At 46.3% G+C, this 25318-nt stretch overlaps 1 protein-coding gene across 1 annotated transcript in view; it reads left to right on the top strand.

Moving 5' to 3' along the window:
* The window catches only part of PRKDC (protein kinase, DNA-activated, catalytic subunit), a 127281-nt gene that overhangs the window by 56824 nt on the left and 45139 nt on the right, over nucleotides 1–25318 (top strand). The window contains exons 40-54 of the mRNA XM_061123285.1: nucleotides 651–778; nucleotides 6966–7173; nucleotides 11646–11824; nucleotides 13248–13416; nucleotides 13612–13677; nucleotides 14622–14694; nucleotides 15666–15814; nucleotides 16666–16803; nucleotides 16995–17114; nucleotides 19060–19203; nucleotides 20635–20786; nucleotides 21560–21691; nucleotides 22812–22923; nucleotides 24829–24953; nucleotides 25130–25279. Of these exons, the coding sequence (XP_060979268.1) occupies nucleotides 651–778; nucleotides 6966–7173; nucleotides 11646–11824; nucleotides 13248–13416; nucleotides 13612–13677; nucleotides 14622–14694; nucleotides 15666–15814; nucleotides 16666–16803; nucleotides 16995–17114; nucleotides 19060–19203; nucleotides 20635–20786; nucleotides 21560–21691; nucleotides 22812–22923; nucleotides 24829–24953; nucleotides 25130–25279 (2045 nt within the window). The remainder of the gene's footprint in view (nucleotides 1–650; nucleotides 779–6965; nucleotides 7174–11645; nucleotides 11825–13247; nucleotides 13417–13611; nucleotides 13678–14621; nucleotides 14695–15665; nucleotides 15815–16665; nucleotides 16804–16994; nucleotides 17115–19059; nucleotides 19204–20634; nucleotides 20787–21559; nucleotides 21692–22811; nucleotides 22924–24828; nucleotides 24954–25129; nucleotides 25280–25318) is intronic.

The following is a 25318-nucleotide window of genomic DNA, read 5'->3' as shown; positions in this document are numbered from 1 at the left end:
TAAGTGCAAGCACAAATAATCATGGAATGTTTGAAGAAAGCTTCTGGTCTAAAAAAGATGTAAAATAACAGGAACTGAGAGGGAACAGAGTCAACAAGTCAACATAAGAACATCAAAGAGACTGTTCAGAGTAACTTCAGAGACTAGAGACAGTGTCATGTTGAGAAAGAACAAGTGAGGGTTCTTGGAAATTAATTACATGAGGGCAGAATTAATAAACCTTCACCAAACGGCAGATAAGATTGCAGCTGTCTCTTGAAGCATAGAGCAGAGGGACATGGAGTTGGAAGGTGGGACATGAGGTGAGAACGCTGGACCCACAGCCTGGAGCATGTGCTGTGTGGTGAGGTTGGTGTGAGGGAACACTCGCACCCTTGGGGCTGGAGCCCAGGAGCGGCCTCGTGGAGGGGAAGAGAGGACCCTAAACATGGTCAGAGCAAAACTTTCTGTGAAACTCTGAGGGAATCAAAACTCAAGTATTTTGTGAACATTATATGCCAAGCATTAACAGTAGCCACAAAAATGACATATATTGGCATTTGTTAATCTTTGTGAAACTGTCATAATTTTCTCTTTTTTATTTGAACTGTCAAAAATCAGTGCAACACAATTATCATCATCATCACCATTGGTGTGTGTTTCTTTCCTAGTTTCTGGATGCATTGGAGTTATCCCAGAGCCCTATGTTGATGGAGTTGATGACAGAAATTCTGTGTCGGGAACAGCAGCATGTTCTGGAAGAATTATTTCAGTCTACTTTCAGGAGGATTGCCAGAAAGTAAGTCACTCCTAGTTTGTGATCCAAGGAACCATAAATGTTTTATTTCTGTGGGAGATTATTATCACTGTGCAGAAAACAGTGAGTGCCTTATTTCAGTAGATGCAGTTAAGTTTTTGACAAAATCCAACACTCCTTTACTCATTTATGATAAAAGTGGCAAAAGGTCATCTAAGAAAAACCAACAGCCAACAAAATATAGTGAAAGGCTGAATGTTTTCTTCCTGAGTTTGGGAACAAGTTAAGGATGTCTATTCTTTACTACTCGATGTAGTACTGGAGGTTCCAGCCATTGCAATCAGGCAGGCGAAAGAAATAAGACAGTCAGCATGGAAAGAAAGAAGTAGAACTGTATTTATTCATAGATGGCCCAAGGTAGAAAATTCTGAAGATCACAAGAAACTATTAGAACAAATAGACAGTTATAGAAAATTTATCACATACAGGAGCAGTATTCACAAACCAATAGTATTTCTATATATGAACAGAGAACATTTGACACTATAATTACAAATATAATTCCATTGATAATAGCACAAAAAAGAATAAAACAGATGGGAATAAATCTAACAAAAGAAGTTCAAGACTAGTACACCAAAAATTACAATCTATTGGTTAAGGAAGTTAAAAAATGAAAGATCTGAATAAGTGGAGTGATATTCCATGTGCATGAATTGCAAGATACAATATTGTTAACATGGTCATTTCTATCTGCATTGGTAGCTTTCCTGCAGTCCGTATCAGAATTCAAACAAGTCTTATTTTTTTGTGTATAGGAATTGTCTAGGAGTTTCTAATATTTTATGGAAGTACAAAATACCCCTTAACAGCCAAAATAATTTTGAAAAAAAAAAAAGGGAGATAAAATTGGAGGATTTTTCACACCCCAATTTTAAAACTTACTCCAGTGCTACAATTGTCTCTGTGTAATTTTTTTCATTTTTAGAGCTTTTTAAGACAAAACAGAGGTAAATGTCAATCCATTGCCATCACTTTTCTTTCTGATGTTCATGCTGTCCCATCTGTGGCCAGTGGGTCCCTGGTAGCTAGTTCCGCAGTGCTTGGGCAGCTCTCCACTGGTCTCTGATTGTCTTTCAGATGCTCTCTGGCTCCGCAGATTGTCTCAGGCTCACCTGCACCTGAATCACACCATTTCTCCAGAGAGTCCGTGAAGTGGTGTTTAGAGACCACAGTCTGGGTGCTAGGTGAACTTGGTGCTGCTGGGTTGCAGTGTTACTTTCAGTTCACACAACTAAGGAATAGTTTGTTTAAGGAAAAGAACAATACTCTGATCTTTCTCTTTCAATCTTAAAATTATGAGTTCTTTATTATTTAACTTATTTTATTATTTTTTCCCTTACATTGTAGATTTTTATTTTTTCTGTTCAGGATTGATTTAAATAACATTCCATCGTTCCATGATTATTTTATCCTATAATACACAGAAAGTATTTTCAAAAATAATAAGAATAATCATAGCTGGATGAAGTTAACATTTTAAATTTTATTTATAATTTACTTAGAGTATATTCTCTGAGGATATAGTCACACTTTATGTTCAGTTGAGTGTTTTTCAGTCTGTGGTTTTTATACCACTTCATTAGGTACACTTTAATTTTCAGATCTTAGAAGTTATCTATTTTCTTTTGATTTAATTTTGTTTTTGAACACATAAAGTACATACATGCTTTGAACACTGAAAGTAAGTAATGTGCTGTGTTCCAGAATCTCCTTCTGTCTCGGTCCCTCTTCTGTCATCTTATGCTCCTTCACCTTTTTTTCTACTTCCTATTTTCTATAGACACTCTGAATCAGCTATAGAGATCTCTGCTTTCCTTTTTTTTTTTTTTTTTAAAAAAGCAATTGTGTAATTATTCATGGTGTGGAAGTGTTGCAGTGTGTGGATGCAGCCCCTGCTGCTGGGCTCTGGGTCAGCCTTTTGCTGTTGAGAGTAATAGCTCAGTGACTAGAGTAATAGCACAGTGACTAAATAGCTCAGTGACTAGAGTAATAGCTCAGCAACTAGAGTAATACTTAAGTGACTAGAGTAATACTTAAGTGACTAGAGTACCAGCTCAGCAACTAGAGTAATAGCACAGTGACTAGAGTAATAGCACAGTGACTAGACTAACAGCTCAGTGACTAGAGTAGGCACAGTGACTAGAGTAATAGCTCAGTGACTAGTGTAATAGCACAGTGACTAGAGTAATACTTAAGTGACTAGAGTAATAGCACAGCGACTAGAGTAATAGCACAGCGACTAGAGTAGGCACAATGACTAGAGTAATAGCTCAGTGACTAGTGTAATAGCACAGTGACTAGAGTAATACTTAAGTGACTAGAGTAATAGCACAGCGACTAGAGTAATAGCACAGCGACTAGAGTAGGCACAGTGACTAGAGTAATAGCTCAGTGACTAGTGTAATAGCACAGTGACTAGAGTAATACTTAAGTGACTAGAGTAATAGCACAGCGACTAGAGTAATAGCACAGCGACTAGAGTAGGCACAGTGACTAGAGTAATACCTAAGTGACTAGAGTAATAGCACAGCGACTAGAGTAATAGCACAGCGACTAGAGTAGGCACAGTGACTAGAGTAATACCTAAGTGACTAGAGTAATAGCACAGCGACTAGAGTAGGCACAGTGACTAGAGTAATAGCACAGTGACTAGAGTAATAGCTCAGCAACTAGAGTAATAGCTCAGCGACTAGAGTACTAGCTCAGTGACTAGTGTAATACCTCAGTGACTAGAGTAATACTTAAGTGACTAGAGTAATAGCACAGCGACTACAGTAATAGCACAGTGACTAGAGTAATAGCACAGCGACTAGAGTAATAGCTCAGCGACTAGAGTAATAGCTCAGCGACTAGAGTAATAGCTCAGTGACTAGAGTAATACTTAAGTGACTAGAGTAATAGCTCAGCGACTAGAGTAATAGCTCAGTGACTAGAGTAATACTTAAGTGACTAGAGTAATAGCACAGCGACTAGAGTAATAGCACAGTGACTAGAGTAATAGCACAGTGACTAGAGTAATACTTAAGTGACTAGAGTAGTAGCACAGCGACTAGAGTGATAGCACAGCGACTAGAGTGATAGCACAGCGACTAGGGTAATAGCACAGCGACTAGAGTGATAGCACAGTGACTAGAGTAATAGCACAGCAACTAGAGTAATAGCTCAGTGACTAGAGTAATAGCACAGTGACTAGAGTAATACTTAAGTGACTAGAGTAGTAGCACAGCGACTAGAGTGATAGCACAGCGACTAGAGTAATAGCTCAGTGACTAGAGTAATAGCACAGTGACTAGAGTAATACTTAAGTGACTAGAGTAGTAGCACAGCGACTAGAGTGATAGCACAGCGACTAGAGTGATAGCACAGCGACTAGAGTGATAGCACAGCGACTAGAGTAGTAGCTCAGCGACTAGAGTGATAGCACAGCGACTAGAGTGATAGCACAGCGACTAGAGTGATAGCACAGCGACTAGAGTAGTAGCTCAGCGACTAGAGTAGTAGCACAGCGACTAGAGTGATAGCACAGCGACTAGAGTGATAGCACAGCGACTAGAGTGATAGCACAGCGACTAGAGTAGTAGCTCAGTGACTAGAGTAGTAGCACAGTGACTAGAGTAGTAGCACAGTGACTAGTGTAATAGCTCAGTGACTAGAGTAATACTTAAGTGACTAGAGTGATAGCACAGCGACTAGAGTAATAGCAGAGCGACTAGAGTAGGCACAGTGACTAGAGTAATAGCTCAGTGACTAGAGTAATAGCACAGCGACTAGAGTAGTAGCTCAGTGACTAGAGTAATAGCTCAGTGACTAGTGTAATAGCTCAGTGACTAGAGTAATACTTAAGTGACTAGAGTGATAGCACAGCGACTAGAGTGATAGCACAGTGACTAGAGTGATAGCACAGCGACTAGAGTGATAGCACAGCGACTAGAGTAGTAGCTCAGTGACTAGAGTAGTAGCACAGTGACTAGAGTAGTAGCACAGTGACTAGAGTAATAGCTCAGTGACTAGTGTAATAGCTCAGTGACTAGAGTAATACTTAAGTGACTAGAGTGATAGCACAGCGACTAGAGTAATAGCAGAGCGACTAGAGTAGGCACAGTGACTAGAGTAATAGCTCAGTGACTAGAGTAATAGCACAGCGACTAGAGTAGTAGCTCAGTGACTAGAGTAATAGCTCAGTGACTAGAGTAATAGCACAGCGACTAGAGTAGTAGCTCAGTGACTAGAGTAATAGCTCAGCGACTAGAGTAATAGCTCAGTGACTAGAGTAATAGCTCAGTGACTAGAGTAATAGCACAGCGACTAGAGTAATAGCTCAGTGACTAGAGTAATAGCTCAGCGACTAGAGTACTAGCTCAGTGACTAGTGTAATAGTTCAGTGACTAGAGTAATACTTAAGTGACTAGAGTAATAGCACAGCGACTAGAGTAATAGCTCAGTGACTAATAGCACAGCGACTAGAGTAATAGCACAGCGACTAGAGTAATAGCTCAGCGACTAGAGTAATAGCTCAGTGACTAGAGTAATAGCTCAGTGACTAGAGTAATAGCACAGCGACTAGAGTAATAGCTCAGTGACTAGTGTAATAGCTCAGTGACTAGAGTACTAGCTCAGTGACTAGTGTAATAGTTCAGTGACTAGAGTAATACTTAAGTGACTAGAGTAATAGCACAGCGACTAGAGTAATAGCACAGCGACTAGAGTAATAGCACAGTGACTAGAGTGCTCAGTGACTAGAGTAATAGCTCAGCGACTAGAGTAATAGCTCAGTGACTAGAGTAATAGCTCAGCGACTAGAGTACTAGCTCAGTGACTAGTGTAATAGCTCAGTGACTAGAGTACTAGTTCAGTGACTAGTGTAATAGTTCAGTGACTAGAGTAATACTTAAGTGACTAGAGTAATAGCACAGCGACTAGAGTAATAGCACAGTGACTAGAGTAATAGCACAGCGACTAGAGTAATAGCACAGCGACTAGAGTAATAGCTCAGTGACTAGAGTAATAGCACAGTGACGAGAGTAATAGCTCAGTGACTAGAGTACTAGCTCAGTGACTAGTGTAATAGCTCAGTGACTAGAGTATGAGCTCAGCGACTAGAGTAATAGCCCAGCGACTAGCCCTGGCCCTGCCATGTTATGTGTTGCCAGTGCAGCTTTGCAGTGGATCCCTAAGTGTGAGAGCAAAGGTAAATGCACCTTTAATTGTGCTAGATATCATCACATCATCACATCCCCTTTTGGGGGATGTATTATTTGTATTCCTTTCGGCAGTGTATGTAAGTGTCTATTTCATCACAGTTTTGTCAGAGTATATTGACAAACATTTGGATTTTTCCCAGTGATAACAGGTGAGAAAGAATCTCTCAGTGTCACTCTAATGTGTGTTTCTTCTGTTATGAGTGACATGGAACATGTGTTCATAGTGAATGCTTATTTGCATTGACTCTTCAGTAAACCGTGTGGTGGCCATTCTTGCTCTTTTCCCTTTTCCTCCTCCTTTAGCCAGATGGTTATGCAGAGTTTAGGTCTGGAACAGAGTCTGGGCTCACATCACAGAGCTCTTGTAGGTCCAATCATGTCCTGCCACCTCGGATTTTTGTGACTGAATTACCTTCAAATCTAGTATTTTTTGTCCTGGCTCATATCTAACTTCATATCAAGATTTTAGAACTGGGAAAGATTTTAGTGGTCATTCAGTCGTAACCTCTTATTTTTATAGGCAGGGAAGCAGTCTATCCTTACCTTAAAGATTTATAGACTGAATTGTGTAGGCAGTCATTCATAGACTATGTTTCCCTGCTGACTGAGTCTCTTCCTGGGAAGTACAATGGTGGGTCCTTGGTTCATGAGTTTCAGGGTCCGGAACACGTGATGGTCTTCAGCATGGGTCTCTTTGAAGCCTTGCAGGTATCCTCTGAACTGGACCAAACTTGAAAATAAATGAAAATATTCTTTTTCCTAGGCCTAAATAGCCATGAAGGTTTCTGTGGAGATGAGTAAGATCACATGGCTTATGTACATATGCTTTTTGTATTTCATGGTTTTATATACATAATCTTTATTTTTCTAATTCATAATCATTAGCATTTACTTGTAGCATAGTGGGCCCTTGCGGAGTATTTGTTTAAAGCCGGCATGTGCATGTAATTTTCCTTTGTTCTTAGGAGTTCATGTACCACGCAGTTGGGCCTTCTGGAAAGCGTGTACCGGAAGTTCAGCAGGGACGACCTGCTTCCCAGCGCCACCCGCCAGGCGGTAGTGGACCGGGCCCTCCTCACTCTGCTGCGGCACTGCGGCCTGGGTGCCCTGAGGGACTTCTTCAGCAGAACTGTGGTGGAGACTATCGATGTGTTGAAGTCCAGGTTTACAAAGGTATCACAGCCTGTTACTAAGTTGAATGTTAGTAAGAGACGACAGCCCTCCTTGGTCAGTGTCACTAGAAACTGCTGTGTATTCAGCCAGGGTGTCTGCAACTCAAGAAGCGTCCCCTTCGTGCTCGGATCTCAGCCTTTGGGCACGTGGCGTCTGTGTTAGTTTCCAGAGGCGTCTGTGAAAATGACTGGGACTGTGGCTTAGACCCACAGGGGTTTCTGTCTCATGGTTCTGAGATCAGAAGTCAGAAATCCGCTTCCTAGGGCTGTACTTGCTTCAGAGGCTCCAAGGAGAACACGTTCCTCTCCACCAGCCTCTGGATCCAGCATCCCTCGGCTCATGGCCATGGTGATCCTCCCTCCGAGTCTTGGTCACTTGACCCTCTCCTCTTCCCCTTCCTCTTCCTCTTTTTAAAAAAATCCACTATTTTTCTTTTTTTTAATCGACATATATATATAGTTGATTTACAATATTGTATTCATTTCAGGTATACAGCGAACTGTTTGTTATATTAAGTTGGTGCAAACATAATTGCAGTTTCAGGCTGTGAATTTTAAAACATTGTAACTAGGCTCAAACACATCTTTATTAATCAAAGTAGGAACTATTATAGTCAGCACATTTTTGCCAATGAAAAATAAGTTTGTTTATTCTTGTAGCATAAAAATCCATACTTTGGGACTCAGTGATTTCTTGGGAAGCATTTTCTGTCTCCTGCTGGTTGTGGAAGCATTTTCCTTGCAAAAAGTTGTTGAGATGCTCAATAAAGTGGTAGTCAGTCGGCGAGAGGTCAGGTGAATCTGGCAGTTGAGGTAAAACTTCATAGCCTAAATCATTCACCTTTTGAAGCATTGGTTGTGCGATGTGCCATTAGGCATTGTTGTGGAGAAGAATTGAGCCCTTTCTGTTGACCAGTGCCGGCTGCAGGCATTGCAATTTTTAGTGCATCTCATCGATTTGCTAAGCATACTTCTCAAGATGTAATGGTTTTGCTGGGATTCAGAAAGCTATAGTGGATCAGACGGGCAGCCGACTGCCAAATGATGACTGTGACCTTAAGTTTGGCTTTGGGAAGTGCTTTGGAGCTTCTTCTCCATCCATCCCCTGAGCTGGTCATTGCTGGTTGTCATATGCAGTCCACTTTTTTGTTGCATGTCACAGTCTGATCAAGAAATTGTTCACTGTTGTTGCATAGAATAAGAGAAGATGACTCTTCAAAACAACCAAGCTTTTTCACCTTTCCAGTTTGCTTCACATACTGAACAATCATAGAATGGTCAACAATGAGTTCTTCGACAGCTTCTCGTGTAGTTGTAAGAGGATGAGCTTCAGTGATGGCTCTCAGTTGGTCATTGTCAACATCCAATGTCTGGGCACTTCACTCCTTATCTGCAAGGCTCTCATCTCCTTTGCAAAACTTCTTGAACCACCACTGCACTGTACATTTGTTAGTAGTTTCTGGGCCAAATGCGTTGTTGATGTTGTGAGTTGTCCCCTCTGCTTTGTGACTCATTTTGAGCTTGAATAAGAAAAATGGCTCAAATTTGTTTTTTGTCTAACACCATTTTCATAGTCTAAAATAAATATAAATTACAGAGCTATAAGTCATTAGCAAAAATCTTAAAGTGAGAAATGTGCATTAAAATGATGTAATGATATATAACATAACCAAATTAAGAATGTATTCCAATATCAAACGGCAGAGTTCAACAGTACAAAACCCAATTACTTTGGCACCAACCTGATACATGTATGTGTGTCTATTCTTTATTTGATTCTTTCCCATTAGAGGTTATTACAAGATACTGAGTATAGTTCCCTGTGCTATACAATGGGTCTTTGTTTATCTGTTTTATGTATAGTTGTGTGTGTGTTAATCCCAAACTCCTAATTTATCTCCTTCCCCTCCTCCCCCTTTGGTAACCAGAAGTCTGTTCTCGATGTCTTTGAATCTATTTCTGTTTTGTAAGTTGACTGTCTCATAGTTTAGATTCCACTTATAAATGATACCATATGATATTTGTCTTTGTGTGACTTACTTCCCTTAGTATGATAATCTGTAGGTCCATCTGTGTTGCTGCAAATGGCATTATTTCATTCTTTTTTATGGCCAAGTAATATTCTATCATATTGATGTATGTACCAACTCTTTATCCATTCCTCTGTCAGTGGACACTTGGGTTGCTTCTGGCCTCCTCAGTCCTGTGTAGTGTCTCTCTCTGCCTCTCTCCTGTAAACAAGAGTGCATTTAGGATCCTCTTGGATAATCTCAGAATTCTTTGTTTCATTTCATCTGTCTCATCCCTTCTCTCATACAAGGTGACAGACCCAGGTTCCAGGCATTGGAGTGTGGGTGTCTTTTTAGGTCTTTAATTCAGCCTCACACAGTCCACCTGTGCCAAGTGTTTCTACTTGCAAAATACATTTATCTTATTCCAGGTCTAAACCCATTACAACATCAACTTCTATGTCCAAAGAAAGTGAAAAGTGAAAGTGAAGTCGCTCAGTCGTGTCCGACTCTTTGCGATACCGTGGACTGTAGCCCACCAGGCTCCTCCGTCCATGGGATTCTCCAGGCAAGAATACTGGAGTGAATTGCCATTTCCTTCTCCAGGGGATCCTCCCGACCTAGGGAATGAACCCAGCTCTCCCACGTTGCAGGCAGACGCTTTAACCTCTGAGCCACCAGGGAAGCTTCTATGTCCAAAAGCTCACCTAAAGATTGTTAGCACCAAGTCCCAGACCTCATCATATAAATCGATATGGGTGGGGTTCTTAGAAGGGTGCATTCTGAGGCCACACCCTCTCCATTTGTGGACCTGTGAAGCTAGAAAACACATTACTTGCTTCCAAAATACAGTGGTGAGACAGGCATAGGATGATCATTATAGACATTCCTGTTCCAAACAGGAGACAATGGAAGGAAGGAGTTTGTTTTCCAAAGCAGTTTGAAAATTCAGCCAGGCAAATCCATTAAGTTTCAAGACCTGAGAATAGTGACCTGGTGTTCTGTGCTCTGGGCCAAAGACTCTGTCCTTGGAGTCATGTCCTTTTTCCTTGAAGGTTAGCATTTGTTTTCAGCTGAGTGGTTTTATCTGTTTCTTGCCTGTAGCATTTGGGGAATATAGCGTCCTTTTTTTCATTTTATCTTTTCTTCTTCCTTTTCGGTTCAAACTGATCTGAGCTTCTCAGAAACCTTCTGTCTGTCTCCTGCCCGTCTTGGAGATTCCTGCCACGGCCCCTCCCTGGTTCTGGGTCTTGCGGGGGTGGGGAGGCAGTACAGGCTGAGGGCAGCAGTGAGCATAGGCTTCTTTCACTGGCTGCACCCGTGGTCTTCTTTAATCGACTTCCCTCACTGTGTATCTCCTCATGACAGCGTCTTCTACAAGCTAGATGGGCTGAGAATTTCCCACATCATCAAATTCTGTCTAATTTCCCACACATTTTATTATGAGCAGCAAGGAAGAAGCCAGGCTTATCTCCAACAAATTTACTTAGAAATCTTTCAGCTGCATATTCAAGGGCACAGCCTACATTCTCTGCTTTCTGCACAACCTCTGAATACTCTTCAGCTAAGTTTTCTTGCATCATATAGCACGGATCCTCTTTCCTCCAGTTTTTAAAAACTGTTACCTACTTCATTCTGAGACCTCACCACCAATTACTTTAACGTCTGAATTTCTACCAAGAATAGGTTTGTGACAGTGGCCATTCCCTGAGACAGCATTCATCGCTTTTGCTACCACTGGCTTGCCCTCCACTTCTGAGTGCTCACCATCAGTGCCTTCAATGTTGACATTTCTAACATTGGCAAGAAATATAGGCAATATAGACTTTTTCTGTCATGCATGGCAAAAGTTTTTTCCTCCTGTCTTCCCTGTTCAATTCCAAAGCCACTTATGTATTTTTTTCATTTTGAAGTAGCCCCCTACTCTTGGTACCCAAATATATATTAGTTTCCTTAACCTGCTGTAATAAATTACTATAAGCTCGGTGACGTAGAACAACAGAAATCTATGCTCTCACACCCTTGGAGGCCAGAAGTCCAAAATGAGTTTCACTGAGCTGAAGTCAGTATTTGCTACCACACATCAGTACTTATGTTCATGTTTTAGCCCCTGGGCTGTTTCTTACTGAAGTGGTTTAATATCTTTATTTTCAATTTAAAGGGCATTGAGTATTGACAGATATTCACTCAGTCATATCCTACTCTTTGTGACCCCACAGACTGTATAGCCTACCAGGCTCCTCTGTCCATGGAATTCTCCAGGCAAGAATACTGGAGTGGTTTGCTATTCCCTTCTGCAGGGAATATTCCCGACCCAGGGATTGAACCTGGGTCTCCTGCATCACAGGCAGATTCTTTACCGTCTGGGCCACCAGGAAACATTGAGTATTAAAGTTGATTTATTCAATAAAATATTTTCCATGTTTGATAGGACCAAAGATAATCATTTGTTATATTTTTTTAGCTGAATGAATCTGCCTTTGACACTCAAATCACCAAGAAGATGGGATATTACAAGATGCTAGAGGTGATGTACTCTCGTCTTCCGAAAGATGATGTCCACTCCAAGGAATCTAAAATTAACCAGGTGTTCCACGGCTCGAGCATCACAGAAGGAAATGAACTTACAAAGACACTAATTAAGTAAGGTTTTCCTTAAATTTAGATCGTAGTTAATTTTTTTGATGCATGTGTTTTTACATATGTGTATGATGAATACATGCTTGAACACTGAATGTTAATAGTTTTCCTGTGTACAGACTGTGTGGTGGTGGTGTTGCCTCTGTCCATGGGATTCTGCAGGCAAGAATACTGCAGTGCATTGCTGTTTCCTTCGCCAGGGGATCTCCCCAGCCCAGGGGTCAAACTTAGGTCTCCTGCATGGCGTGGCAGGCAGATTCTTTCCCACTGAGCCACCAGGGAAGCCCCTACAGAGTTCTTGGATGGAGTTAATTCAGCATGTTATTGGGCAGCATGTTTTATCCAATACACATCATCTATAAAGAGTACAGCTTTTTCTTACTGTTTTTCTACCATTTCTTCTCCCTCAAGAGCTCAATATGTTTTCAGTGTATGATTTACAGTAAGGCGGGATTGAGTGTATTTTATTTTCTCTCTCATTTGAAACTGAAGGAGTGTTCAGCATTTCTAAGCAGTGGTTCTGTAAAGCATGGAATAGTCAGACATGTCGTCTCTGAAGCCAGCTTTCTGTGTGGCTCCTGTCTTGGTGCTGAACACAGATGTGTAGGGTCTCACTCTGCAGAGTCCCCTCCACCCCGTGACCCCTCCTCATGTGTGTGCCTTGGGGGTGACGTCACCCCCAGGTATTGGCATCAGTGAAGGTCTTGAGGGCCACATTTTTCCTTCTGAATCTAACCTCTGAGCACAGCCCTCAGGGCTGGCAGGTTCGTGCTGCTGGTTTCCTGGAGCCAGTGGTTGGGAAATATTGGGCTTGCCGGGTGGAGCCTCACAAGCCTCCTGGTGACAAGTCTTGCTGCCCTGTGGTCACAGCGACCATCCGTGTATTACTGGAACCTGATCATTTGCTCCTCGACCTGCAGCCCTGCAGAGGGTCCCCGTCCCGTAGCTGGGGGGTCCCATAGCTGGGGGGGTTCCTGTAACTGGAGGGGGCGTGGAAGGGCAGAGGCTGTGGTCCCCTGGCTGGGGCGTGTACACTTCTCCCGTCAAGGGCTGGCCAGTGATCCCTTCCGACTCTGAAGGCTGTGCGGAGCAGCTGGGAGCAGTGTAGACAGAGGGGCAGCTGTGTTCTGAGGGCAGTGTGCTCAGGGGGGCTGGCCACTGTGGGCAGGGCAAAGACCGGGCTCCTGGGTGTGCTCAGTACTCCTGTCACCACTGCCACCCACCCTCCACACCCTCGCACAGACTTGGACTCAGTCATTCAGACCCGGCCTCTTAGAGCCCCTCCTGCTCCTAGAGCTGGGCCCCCCACCCCAGCTTCCTGTGCAATACAGCCCAGGTGTGGGCGAGGGTGTACAAGGCAGGTCCCGCAGTGTGGACTGGAGCCGGTCTCCCATAGAGGGACTGACCCCCACCCGGCCGCCCACAGGCTATGCCACGGTGCCTTCTCGGAGAACATGGCTGGGGAGGCCCAGCTGCTGGAGCGCCGGCGGCTGTACCACTGTGCCGCCTACACCTGCGCCATTGCCCTCGTCCGCTGCGTCTTCACAGAGCTCAGGTTTTACCAGGGCTTCCTGTTCAGCGAGAAACCGGAGAAGGTAGGCCCCTCTCGACCCCTGGCTGTGCTGCCTGGGTCCCGCAGGGTGGGGATAGGGGTGCCGCTGGGTCCCGCGGGGCAGGGTGGGGGGGTCTCCTGGAGCCCAGCACGGATGCGGACGGCAGGTGCTCTAGTGACATCAGCACCAGGCCTCTCCGCCACTGGGGCATCGTCATAGGACTCTTTGCATTTACAGAACTTGCTCATTTTTGAAAATCTGATAGACCTGAAGCGCTGCTACACATTTCCCATAGAAGTGGAGGTAAGTGAGGCTGATCCTGGTGTTTGCAAGGTAAAAACACTTACCAAGGCTTGTAGGGAAAAACGTACAGGGTGCTGAACACTAAATGCCCTCTACTCAAGTCCGCTGTGAGCTGTAAACACAGGTGGTTGCTTATAGTTCGAGCTCAGGTATAATCTCAGGCAGCTGTAAAAGGTTGGCCCTGACTCATGTTTTCCCTTAACTTGTAAAGGACAGAAAATGCCAGTAAAAGGAGCTGTTAGCACACATCCCTTGAGTGGTCTTCTGAGTAAGCTCCTATGGTCAGTGAGTTGAGGTTCACCCCATGCAAGGTTGGGCCCTGGTGGAGGCTCAGCCAGTCCTGGGCACCGGGAGAGGGAATAGGTAGGGTGATGGGGAGGACGCTCAGTCTCTGCCGAGCTCAGCGGACGCTGGAGGTGCTGCAGCCTTTCACGGCCCAGGGCGGTGGACGGGCAGAGCAGGTGCAAGGGGAGACTGGTACTCTGTCCTGCACAACCGACCTCCGCCCCATCCTAGTGTGGCTCGGCGGCTCACAAGCTCAGGTGAGTGGTTGCTCCCTGCCCTGTGCCCTTTTGGAATAAAGCTAGGACTGTTTTCTAGGCCTGTGTTCAAAGAACTAAGACATCACATAGTCACACTAGTCTTTGGGGCGCTCAGACACTGTGTGTTACCTGTGAGTGTCTGGGAGCTCTGTGGAGCTCTGTGGTCTGTCATAACTGTGCAGTCGAGGGCCTGAGGCTCCTGACCAGGCCTGAGGCTGGAGGAGCACCACCCGCTGAGTCCCAGAGCTGGAGGAGCACGGGCTCTCCAGGTCTGTCTCTGTGGGTGTTTTAGTTAGTTTTGCTTAAAATGAGTAACAGTGGTTTTTGTCAGATTGCTGCAGAAATAGAAACTATGTGACCCCGAGTCTAAAAAGTTTTAAATTGTCTGTTTTTGCCTAATAGGTTCCTATGGAAAGAAAGAAAAAGTACATTGAAATTAGGAGAGAAGCCAGGGAGGCGGCAAATGAAGATGCAGGTAGGACATTTCCAAAATGATGAGGAAGATTCCAGTATATAGATAGTATTTTAAATACCCCAGCCTTGAATTAGATTTGGAAATTTTTTATTTTCAAGTGGTAAATAGAATTGTACTTTGAAAGAAATGCAGTTAGTTAAAGCAGCACGGAAGCATCTCAGCGTAGCCAGAGGAGTTCAGATCTGGTTCACTTTCTTAACACATGCAAGATTGGTGGCTGTTTGCTTTTGGATTCTGCTTGTGTGTTACTCAGACTCGTCTCCCTGGGTTTGCTACAATGTCCTGGAAGGGGGATCTTGGCCTCGAGGTCAGCGTGGCCCGCGATGCTTTGTATAATGCCACCCTCTGAAGAGAGTTCTGCTAGCCTCTGTATTTACTTACTTGGCTGCATCAAGTCTTACTTGTGACGCTCAGGCTTAGTTGCTCCGTGGCATGTGGAATCTTAGTTCCCTAACCAGGAATTGAACCCGTGTCCCCTGCCTTGGAACGCAGACTCTTAACCACTGGACCCCCAGGGAAGTCCCTGGCCTCCCTATATAGAATCAACCTTCTGTCCTTCCATGTGTTCCTGGTTTTAATTTCTGGCTTAATTTTTCTTCATGGCTTTTTCTTCCCCACCAATTCAAAGATAAAATTTGGACCAGTTTTCTAAATTCCTTACATACGTTGGATTAGTTATTTATCAGTAATACCTCTAGCCACGTTTGTTAGGCTTTATGGGCAGAATGTGCATCATCAAAATTTTAAATGCAAGAAGTTCTGTTAGCATCATGTCCAAAAACTGGATCTAGTGTGACTTAATGTCTTTGTTTTTGCTGACGAGTAACTTCTCAGGGATTCCAGAGCACCTGGATGGTGGGTGAGGAGTACGGATTTAATGAAAGTATCCCAAATGCAGGAGTCACTTGATCTTCGAGACACACGTGTCTTACTGACTTAAGTGACGGTGGCTCATCCTCTTTTTCCTTCAGGTGGCCCCCAATACATGTCTTCACTATCGTATCTGGCAGACAGCAGCCTGAGCGAGGAAATGAGTCAGTTTGATTTTTCAACTGGAGTCCAGAGCTATTCGTATGGGTCCCAAGACCCTCAGTTCAGCGCTGGTCATTTCCGGAGACGGGTGATTAAAGAGTGTTGTTGGTGTTGGGAAAGAAAGGGCACCCCAGGATAGTGGGGCCCCAGCCCCTAGTCCAGGCACAGAGTCTTAATGCCGCCAGCCCAGGGCAGGGGCAGTGGGGGGATGGGTCACATTCCCGGGTCCTCCCGGGGTCACAGTTGATGTCAGAACCGTGTGTCTGTCATCAGCGTTCCTGGCCCAAGCAGAACCTCCTCCTTGGAGGGTGGGCCTCCAGGGAAGGAGTGTCTGGTGGTGGGGGCAGGCTGTGACCTTTACTTGTCCAGTATGTCCTCTTGGAGTTTCCTGTGCTGCTTTTTCCTGGAAGTGATCTATGCTGGGACACGTCCAGATCAGTTGCTCCGCCCCATGTGTGTGACACCTCAGTTCAGCATTCCGTGTGTAAAATGATTATTCCTGCTCTTTTTTTCTTAAAAAGGATCAGGAATTTTTAAAATTCTATTTTTGATTAAAATTTTGAGGCAGATTAAGTTCACAGAAGTCCTCAGTACTTTTCAAAGTACTGACAGCACAATAGGAGAACACATACCCTGTGATTCTTCAGTTGCTCTACTTTCTACAGAAAGTGGCAGCTGAGAATCATGGAGACTGTTGCTCTCAAGACGTGGAGTGTTCTGGGGCCACCAGGACACGTCTGAAGAGATGTGTGTGTAGAGAGCAACGGGTCTTCAGTGATGCCCTGACTTTGGTGTGACCCCAGAAGAGAGCCAGGCAGACGGGGGCGGGGGGACACTTCCTAAGAACATGAGGAAGATGAGAGGTCCCAACTATGTGCACTGTGTGACGGAGCAGACAGTTGGGTGCTCAACCCCCCCCCATGACCCCTCTCTCCCCAGGAGCGTCAGGACCCTGAGGGCCCAGGCGACGTGCTGGACCTGGACGTGGACGAGCTCAGCCAGCATGAGTGCATGGCCCCCCTGGTGGCCCTGGTCCAGCACATGCAAAGACTTGAGGCTGCGCTGCCCACAGAGGAGGTGTCTCTGCTCTTTCTGGTCTCACTCACCATGGCTGACCGTGACTGACCATGTCCTGTTGAACGACATTTGACATCGAAGACTAAACTGAATTCCATCTCTTACACTGATGTCTTGTCACTCGTGTCCTGCTTTGTCATTGTGTCATAATGCCACTTTCTCACTAAGTAATATTGAGTGTGTTGTTTCAGGGTTCAGTGCCAAGAAATCTTCCTCCTTGGATGAAATTTCTTCATGACAAACTGGGAAATCCATCAGTGTCGTTAAATATCCGTCTTTTCTTAGCCAAGCTGGTTGTTAATACAGAAGAAGTAAGTTATTTATTTCTTTAAAAACTCTTTTCAATTATATGCATCTCCTTAGAGAAGGAGATGGCAGCTCACTCCAGTATTCCTGCCTGGGAAATCCCATGGACAGAGGAGCCTGGTGGGCTACAGTCCATGGGGCCTCATGACTTAGCGACTAAGCACAAAAGCACATGTGAATCTACTTTTAAAAAACCCACAATAAAGGAAGACGTTAAGGGTCACAGCATGGCTTTATTCTCTGAATAAATTTGCCAGACTGTATTATTTATTTAGCATCATTTTTCTTTCATTTTCTTGTAAAACGCGTAAATTAACTTCTGCTGAGTTAGGAGTGGCCTTTGTTATGAAGTATGTGTGTCGGCAGGTTTCTTACAGTCGCCAGCCTTCTTGGTTTAGAGTAACAGAGAACATGGTGATGAGATTCCTGGTAACTGTGTGAAGAGTAGCCAACGTGTTTGCATCATGGCTCTGTTTATCTGTCGGTCATGCGTGGCCCCATCAGGAGGGGCACTCGGACAGGTTTATGAGCGATCCTAGGCTGACCTGGGAGGGGCAGGGTGTTCACATGCAGCTCAGGAGGAGCAAGTGCCAGGAGTGGGCCTCCCAGGCAGCAACTGGTGAGGCCTTAAGCCCGTCGAGTGGTGACAGGCCCTTCCTCAGAGTCACACTTGACTTCTAGCTCCTGTGGCTCAGACAGCAGAAATGACCCTTTTGGTTCTGGAGCTGGGAAGCCCAAGGCCGGGGTGTCAGCCGGTTGGCCCCGATGATGCATGACCAGCTGCCATGCGCCTTGGCCATTTCTTGGCCTGTGGATGGTCTTCTCTTGGCACCTGTCTCACGCGTAAAAATTTCCCTTTTAATCCTTTTATCAAATGAAGACCCTGTCACTGGTTAAGTCCCCCGCTAATGACTCTTAACCTAATAATCTTCCAAGACCCTGTTTCTGAATCAGGTCACATTACAGGTCCTGCGAGCTGGACCTCGGTGTCCTCTTGGGGCTCACAGTTCAGCCACAGTACTTGGGGTCATGTGACGTCCAGCTCATGTTCCTGTAGTGCTGGCCTGATGGCTGGAGGAGAGGAGCTGGCATCTAGTTTTTAGTTTGGCACGGGGGCTGCTGAGCCGTGCGCACACGTGCGGCATGAGGGGCCTGCAGTATTGCACATGTCCTGAGCTCAGGAACTTTTGGGGCCCATTGTCTTAATGGAACAAAACCATGGAACTTGTATTTACAATTCATTTTAAAGTTTGAACTTTTATTCTTTTTTATAGTTTAATAATACAGTAAAGAAATTTATATTTAAAATTTATAAACAAACCAGTAGACATACATGGAGAGTGTAAACATTATTTACCTCTGGGGTACTTGATCAAAAAGATTTGAGACCACACAGATTTAACTGTGAGCGTAGATTTGAAGTCCCTGAGAAAACATTTGGAGAAAGAAGAGGGTGGCAGAGGGGAAGGAGGCCGAGAGTCTTGGGTTACACTTGGTCTGAGTTTCTAAAGTAAATTCAGTGGAATTTAGTGCGTGGAGATGCTCTGGATTTCAGAGACCTTGGGTGTGTGAAAAAAATTTGCCACCTGCACCTCGTTTTTATGTCCTCCTTCTCCACTTCCCTTGCTTCTGTATCCAGTAAGAGTAGGGTCTTACGGCTATATACTGTGTGGAGGGTGGAATTGGTGTAGAATGCTGTTACTACTCCAAGCATAGTTGCAGCAGACCTACACAAAGAGCAGATCAGTTGGAATCCGTCTCCTTTGAGCTGTGGTTTCAGTGCTCACAAGGAAGACTTCAGCTGAGAACCTTAATTGAATCAAGCAGCATAGTTGTTGGCATTCACGTCTGTTTTGAATTTAGGTCGAGTCGTAATACAGAAGGATGTTCCTGAACTCCCATCTTAGTTACTCAGCAGTTCTGATGTCTGACCTTTGAACTCTCGCCTAGGTCTTCCGGCCTCATGCGAGGCACTGGCTGGGCCCCTTGCTGCAGCTGGTGGTCTCTGAGAACAACGGCGGGGACGGGATCCACTACCTAGTGGTTGAGATCGTGGCCACGGTCCTTTCGTGGACAGGAATAGCCACCCCTGTGGTAAGAGCAGCTGCACCTCTGGTGCCCTCTCCCCGCGCGGCACCCAGGACCCAGCCCCCGTGTGTCCTCAGCGTCTCCGGCCCGGATCCTGCACATCTGTGCTGTGCTGCTGCTGCAGAAGGCCTCGTTCTGCTCCTTCACTTCTGTCTGCTTTGCTTTGCTTTTGATAATTCCTCTGGCTTTGCTTTTATTTTTAAGATGTTGGATGTTTGTCCTGTTTTCTTACTGCTTTAGCTTGCTAGGAGCATGGACCCTAATAATTGGTTTATTAAAAGTACATGTGAAATATCCAGCCAGGCTCCTCTGTCCATAGGTTTCTCTAGGCAAGAATACTAGCGAAAATACATTTCTTTCTCCAGGGGATCTTCCTGACCCAGGGATCAAACCCAGGTCTCTTAGCATTGCAGCCAGATTCTTTACCGTCTGATACACCAGGGAAGAATATTTTATTAGAAATACATGTAAAATAGATGTTGGCAGACCCTGAACGTGAGGCCGAGGTCATGGTCTCCAGCATCCGTCTTGTCAGCCTGCCTGCTCCTGGTGGCCTGGTGTGACTTGGTGACCTCTGGTGTGATGATGACCCTCAGTGCCTGCGCTGTCCTGATGCAGGCTGTGGCGTCCCCCAGCTCTCTGGTTCCACATGCTGGAGCTCTCTATTTGCTTACTGATGTCGGCCCCAGTGGTGTGCAGAGTTCTCCTGGAAGGATGGCCTGGCACGTGCTTACTGAACAGAATATGCGCCCATGGAACTGTCACACGTGTTTGTGTTGGAATGTGGCTATCCCACTTCACAGCAAGCCGAGTTTAACGGAGGAACCTCTGCAAGAGGTTGACTCCCGTGTCAGACATTCAGCTGGGCTAGGAGAGCTGCAACAGCCAGGTTGAAAGTCACAGTGAACTTTCACCACTCGTTGCAATAGTCTGAGCAAGAGGCTGAAAGCAGAGGGAGGGTGTCCCCTGCCCCGTTCTGTGTACCTCATGGAGCAGCATCCTGGCAGTGGGTCAGGTGACCAGCACAGATCTGGGGTCACCTTGCCATTGAGGGAGTCCTAGTGGGAAGGCCCCAGCAGTTGCTGGGATCCTGGGGTTGGGAGAAGGTGGGGGCAAGGCTGGGTGCCCAGTCAGAGCAGGGAAGATGTCTTCAGGGACGCCATAGGGAGGTCTCATTAGAGGCCCCGAGAGGCTGAAGAACACTGTACAGACCTGCAGGAGCGCAGCCACCCTCGTGTCAGGGCTGCCCTGGGGGTTCTGGGGAAGGCCCTCCAGGGGAGGCCTCTGTGTTACAGTCACGTGTCGTCTGAAACATCACGGGAGCCAGACTCCTCAGTACAATGCCAGCTTTGTTTTATAAACAGACTTCTGGGTTAAGAGATGCTTTCCCAGATGGAAATGCTACATATTTACATGAAATTTCTCTGCATTTTTCAGGGGGTCCCTAAAGATGAAGTGTTAGCGAATCGATTGCTCCATTTCCTAATGAAACATGTTTTTCATCAAAAAAGAGCTGTGTTTCGACATAACCTTGAAATCATAAAAACCCTCGTTGAGTGCTGGAAGGATTGTCTGTCCATCCCTTACAGGTATGGATTTACTGGGGTTTGCAGTATCCTTTAACTCGTCACACATTGTGCAGGGTTAATTACCATGAGACTTACTGACTTCAGGGCTTCCCTGGTGGCTCAGATGGTAAAGAATCTGCCTGCAATGCGTGAGACCTGGGTTCAATCCCTCGGTCAGGAAGATTCCCTAGAGAAGGGATTGGTTACCCACTCTAGTCTTCTTGCCTGGAGAATCCCATGGACAGAGGAGCCTGATGGGCTACAGTTCATGGGGTTGCAAAGAGTCAGGCACGACTGAGCAACTAACACACTAATGGACTTGAAATGCTGGAAGGAAGGATGGTTCCTCGAGTGGAATCTACTGGTAGGGTGTGATGTCACTCATGATCCGCCCTCAGCAATCTGCCTGCAATGTGTGAGACCTGGGTTCAATTCCTGGGTCGGGAAGATCCCCTGGAGAAGGGAATGGCAACCCACTCCAGTACTCTTGCCTAGAAAATTCCATGGACGGGGGAGCCTGGTAGGCTAGTCCATCGGGTCGCAAAGAGTCGGACATGACTGAGCAACTTCACTTTTCTTCCTTTTCTCACCATCAGCCGAGGGAGAATTAGGGCAAATAACTAGATTGTGGGAGATGCAGAGCTCCCCATCTCCCAGAGGCAGAGTGGGTGTGAACAAAGTAATGGGAAGGAAGGGGTTTCTTACCCTGACAATCAGCTATGGAAGATCTTACTTCTGTCTTCCTGCTTCTTACACATGACAACTTACACTGTTTCTTCACACTCATATTTCAGGTTAATATTTGACAAGTTTTCCAGTAAAGATCCTAATTCTAAAGACAATTCTGTAGGAATTCAGTTGTTGGGCATTGTAATGGCCAACAGCTTGCCCCCCTACGACCCAAAGTGTGGTGTGGAAAGTGTCCGGTAAGTGTCATGTTTTTCACTTTGTTTCTTTTTTGGGTAAAGCATACCTGATTCTGATTGGAGACTGGAATATGGTTTAATTTTGATAAATTTAAGGACTAGGACCCATATTAGTATTTCCACCTGAATTAAGTAGTTGGGTTTAGAAATCATTTGGGAGAAGAAATGTGTTAGTGGAGTGAATGAGAAAAGTGAGTTTTTAAAAACCGTATGGTTTTTTCCATGCGATTTTGGCAGACAGGGTGTTAGCTATTTCTGTTATTTTCTAAGCTGCCATTTTCAGCATCCACTCCTGAAAGCAGCCTGAGGTCCGGAGACCGTTCACCACAGGGTGTGGCCACGAGGGGGCGCTGCAGCTCTGCCGCAGGTGCAGCCTCCTGGCTCCTCATCATCGGGTAGGGAAGGGTCCACGTGGCGGGGCCTTAGCAGGACAGCCCGAAACTTCACAGAGAGGGGCTGGATCCCTGCAGAGCCGGTTACTTGGTCAAGTTCACTGTCTCTCTGGAAGTGTTCACTGTCCAGTTTGTCCTCCTGGGTCAGCCTCCGGGGCTCCAGGGACTTTGGCCGCCTGGTGTCATGGACGGTCGTGCAGCTCAGCATCAGCAGGAAGTGGTTAACTTTTGGACAAGTGGCTTTGCTGATCCCTGGTCCTGCTGTCATGAGGCCAGGGTGCACCGCCCCCCACCCCCACCCCACCCCTGTGTCACTGTGTGTCCGCCTCCTGTCACATAGACAGCTTTAGAGGGGTCAGAAGTCAGGCTACTGCTGATTTCATTGCTGCCAGTGTCTATCTGGAGCTGTGCGGGTGGGCAGGGCCTGCCCAGGTGTCATTTGTCTGGGTGGGCGGGGAGGACAGTTGTGATACCCTTCCATCCGACAGCAGCTTCCCTGGTGGCTCAGCTGGTAAAGAATCCGCCTGCAATGCAGGTGACCTGGGTTTGATCCCTGGGTTGGGAAGATCCCCTGGAGAAGGAAAAGGCTACCCACTCCGCTGTTCTGATCTAGAGAATTCTATGGACTGTGTAGTCCATGGGTTCGCATACGACTGAGTGACTTTCACTTTCCGTCGGACAGCAGGACGGGTTGCCCTGTGCTTACTGGCTCTCTGTGTTTCTTGCAGGTACTTTGAAGCTCTGGTCAGTAACATGTCCTTTGTCAGATACAAAGAGGTGTACGCAGCATCCGCAGAGGTCCTGGGGCTTGTTCTCCGGTATCTCAGCGGGAGAGAGAAGGTGAGTGTGTGCACGTGGCATGAATGCCTCTCCTTCACTGTTGACTCAGACTCAGTACTGTGTCCTCTGTATCAGGAGCCAGAGTGGGCAGTTTTTTTAAAGAGATAATTTTTTTTTAACGCCCAGAAATTTGGCAAGCATTAAGGTTGTTAACCTGCTTCTTATTGTAAAGTCAGGACGTAAGCATTGGAGCAGCTTTCATTCCTCTGACCTTGGCATCAGGGGCCACTTTCTAGAAACTGCCCTGGTGGAGCCTTGCTGTGGTTTGGGGGAGGGTAAACGGGGGGAGGTGCCCCCCTTCCAGTTTCTGGCATAGTGCAGCTGAAGAACAGGGGTGGCCTCTGACTTGGGCACCTGGTCTGTGCCCTGCGCCTCCTGCACCTCTAAGCAAACAGTCCCCTCCCCGACCCGTGTCTGGAAGTCATAGGTTATAACTCGGGGCTACTTGGCTGACCCCCATGAGTTAATGCAGAGGGCTCCCTGCTAGTGTCTGCAGAGCCTGTCACCCATGGTGACCGGACGCGGGGTGCAGACTGTCTAGAACGCCACACTGGACCAGTCCTCGGCCCCCTGTCATGCTCCGAGGACACTCTCCCTCCCTCGCTGGGGTGTCACCCCGCCGGCCTCTCCTACAACTCGGAGTGTGGGCCCCTAGCTGGTCACCCAGCCTCATGGCTTGAGAACTCCTCAGGCTCCTGATACCCAAATTTGTGTTTCCAGTCCCCTCCCCTTCTGCAACGAGACAGGTCGAGGAGAGGCTGGGGAAGCCAGGGGATCCTAAGGGCAGAACCGTCCCTCCATAGCATGTTGGAGCCTGGCCTATTTCACCAATTAGGCATTTATTTGGATTTAGAGGAAAAATTAAACTGAAAGGAAATAGGAACCCCCTCCCCGAGAAAATCAAACATAATTTATTTTAGGGATTGCCAGCTATTTTTATAAAATAAAAACATGTTTCAAATTCAGTATAACATTGTGATGACATGATTCTAATGCCCCTAAATGGTGGGTTTCAATTCACATAATATGCTTAGTTATCACTACTGGTGGAGCACATAATAGCAGATCGAAAGGTTAATCTCTCATGACTTAAGTCTCAACTTAATACAAATGGTACACCCTTTGGTTTGACATAGCTCTTTTCTGAGTGTAGAATGGTTGATTTAGTGTAAGATGGGGGAGCAGCGTGGGACACAGAAGTGGGAGTCACTTGTGTTCTGACCACTGACCCGCACAGTTCCAGACCACGGGCTCCGGTCCCAAGCGCACGTTGTGCTCCTCATTTCTCCCGTGGGGTCAGGGCCCCTTGTTCTGTGTGTGGGTGCTCCCTGGGGGTGCAGTTCTCGGGGAGCAGTCAGGAAAGGCCGGGCCTGGATGGCGGGCATAGGGAGACGGACAGGCTGCCTGCAGATGGAGCTCCCTGAAATCCTGGTTTATGAGAGTCTTTGACCAGAGACATGCACACTGACATAATAAAATACGTCTTTTTTTTTTTCTTAAGATCTTTTTGATGTGGACCATTTTTAAAGTCTGTTGAATTTGTTACAATATTGCTTCTGTGGCTTTGGAGTTCTTAGCTCCTGGACCAGAGATTAAACCTGCACCCCCTGCATTGGATTTCGTGTGTCCTAAACAGCTTTCAGTCCCTGGTCTTTGTTCAGCTGCTCAGATGACTCGCTATCAGAGTCTTGGCGTCAGAAGGAAGTACAATCTTGATGGTTCTTTCACCTGATATGTGGCCGAGGCCTGGGGCACCTACACCCACGGCTGCTGAGCCTCTGGTGGTGCCCAGTGGTCAGAGCCCCCAGGGCCTCCTTGAGATGGTGCTGTGGGTGGTCACCTCACTCTTCTCAGTTCCTCCGAGTTCCCACTTGTGTGTATTTGAAAGGAAACTTGGTCTTCCAGATGCTGGAGGAGTCTGTGTATGAACTGGTGGTGAAGCAACTGAGGCAGCATCAGAACACGATGGAGGACAAGTTCATCGTGTGCCTGAGCAGAGCCACGAAGAACTTCGCTCGTCTGGCCGACAGGTGGGGGGCCGTGTCCGCCTACCTGCTGGGGAGGGTCGTGAGCGGGGGTGGGTGGTTGTGCTCGTCTGCCTGCCCCTGCCTGCGGAGAGGGTCGTGGGGCGTTGTCACCACCCGCCTGCCAGGGACGGTCCTGGTGGGGGTCAATGCCCCTCCGCTCACCGGCCCTGCCCGCCCAGGTTCATGAACAGCGTGCTCTTCCTGCTGCCGAGGTTCCACGGCGTAATGAAGACGCTGTGTCTGGAGGTGGTGCTGTGTCGTGCGGAGGAGACTCCTGACCTGTACCTGCAGCTGAAGAGCAAGGATTTCGTTCAGGTCATGAGACACAGGTGAGTGGCCGCCACCTGTGCCCTTGGATGCAGCTATTT

The sequence above is a fragment of the Dama dama genome, chromosome 21 (assembly GCF_033118175.1).
Source record: "Dama dama isolate Ldn47 chromosome 21, ASM3311817v1, whole genome shotgun sequence".
Lineage (NCBI taxonomy): Eukaryota > Metazoa > Chordata > Mammalia > Artiodactyla > Cervidae > Dama > Dama dama.
This window is presented reverse-complemented; position numbering and strand designations above follow the sequence as displayed.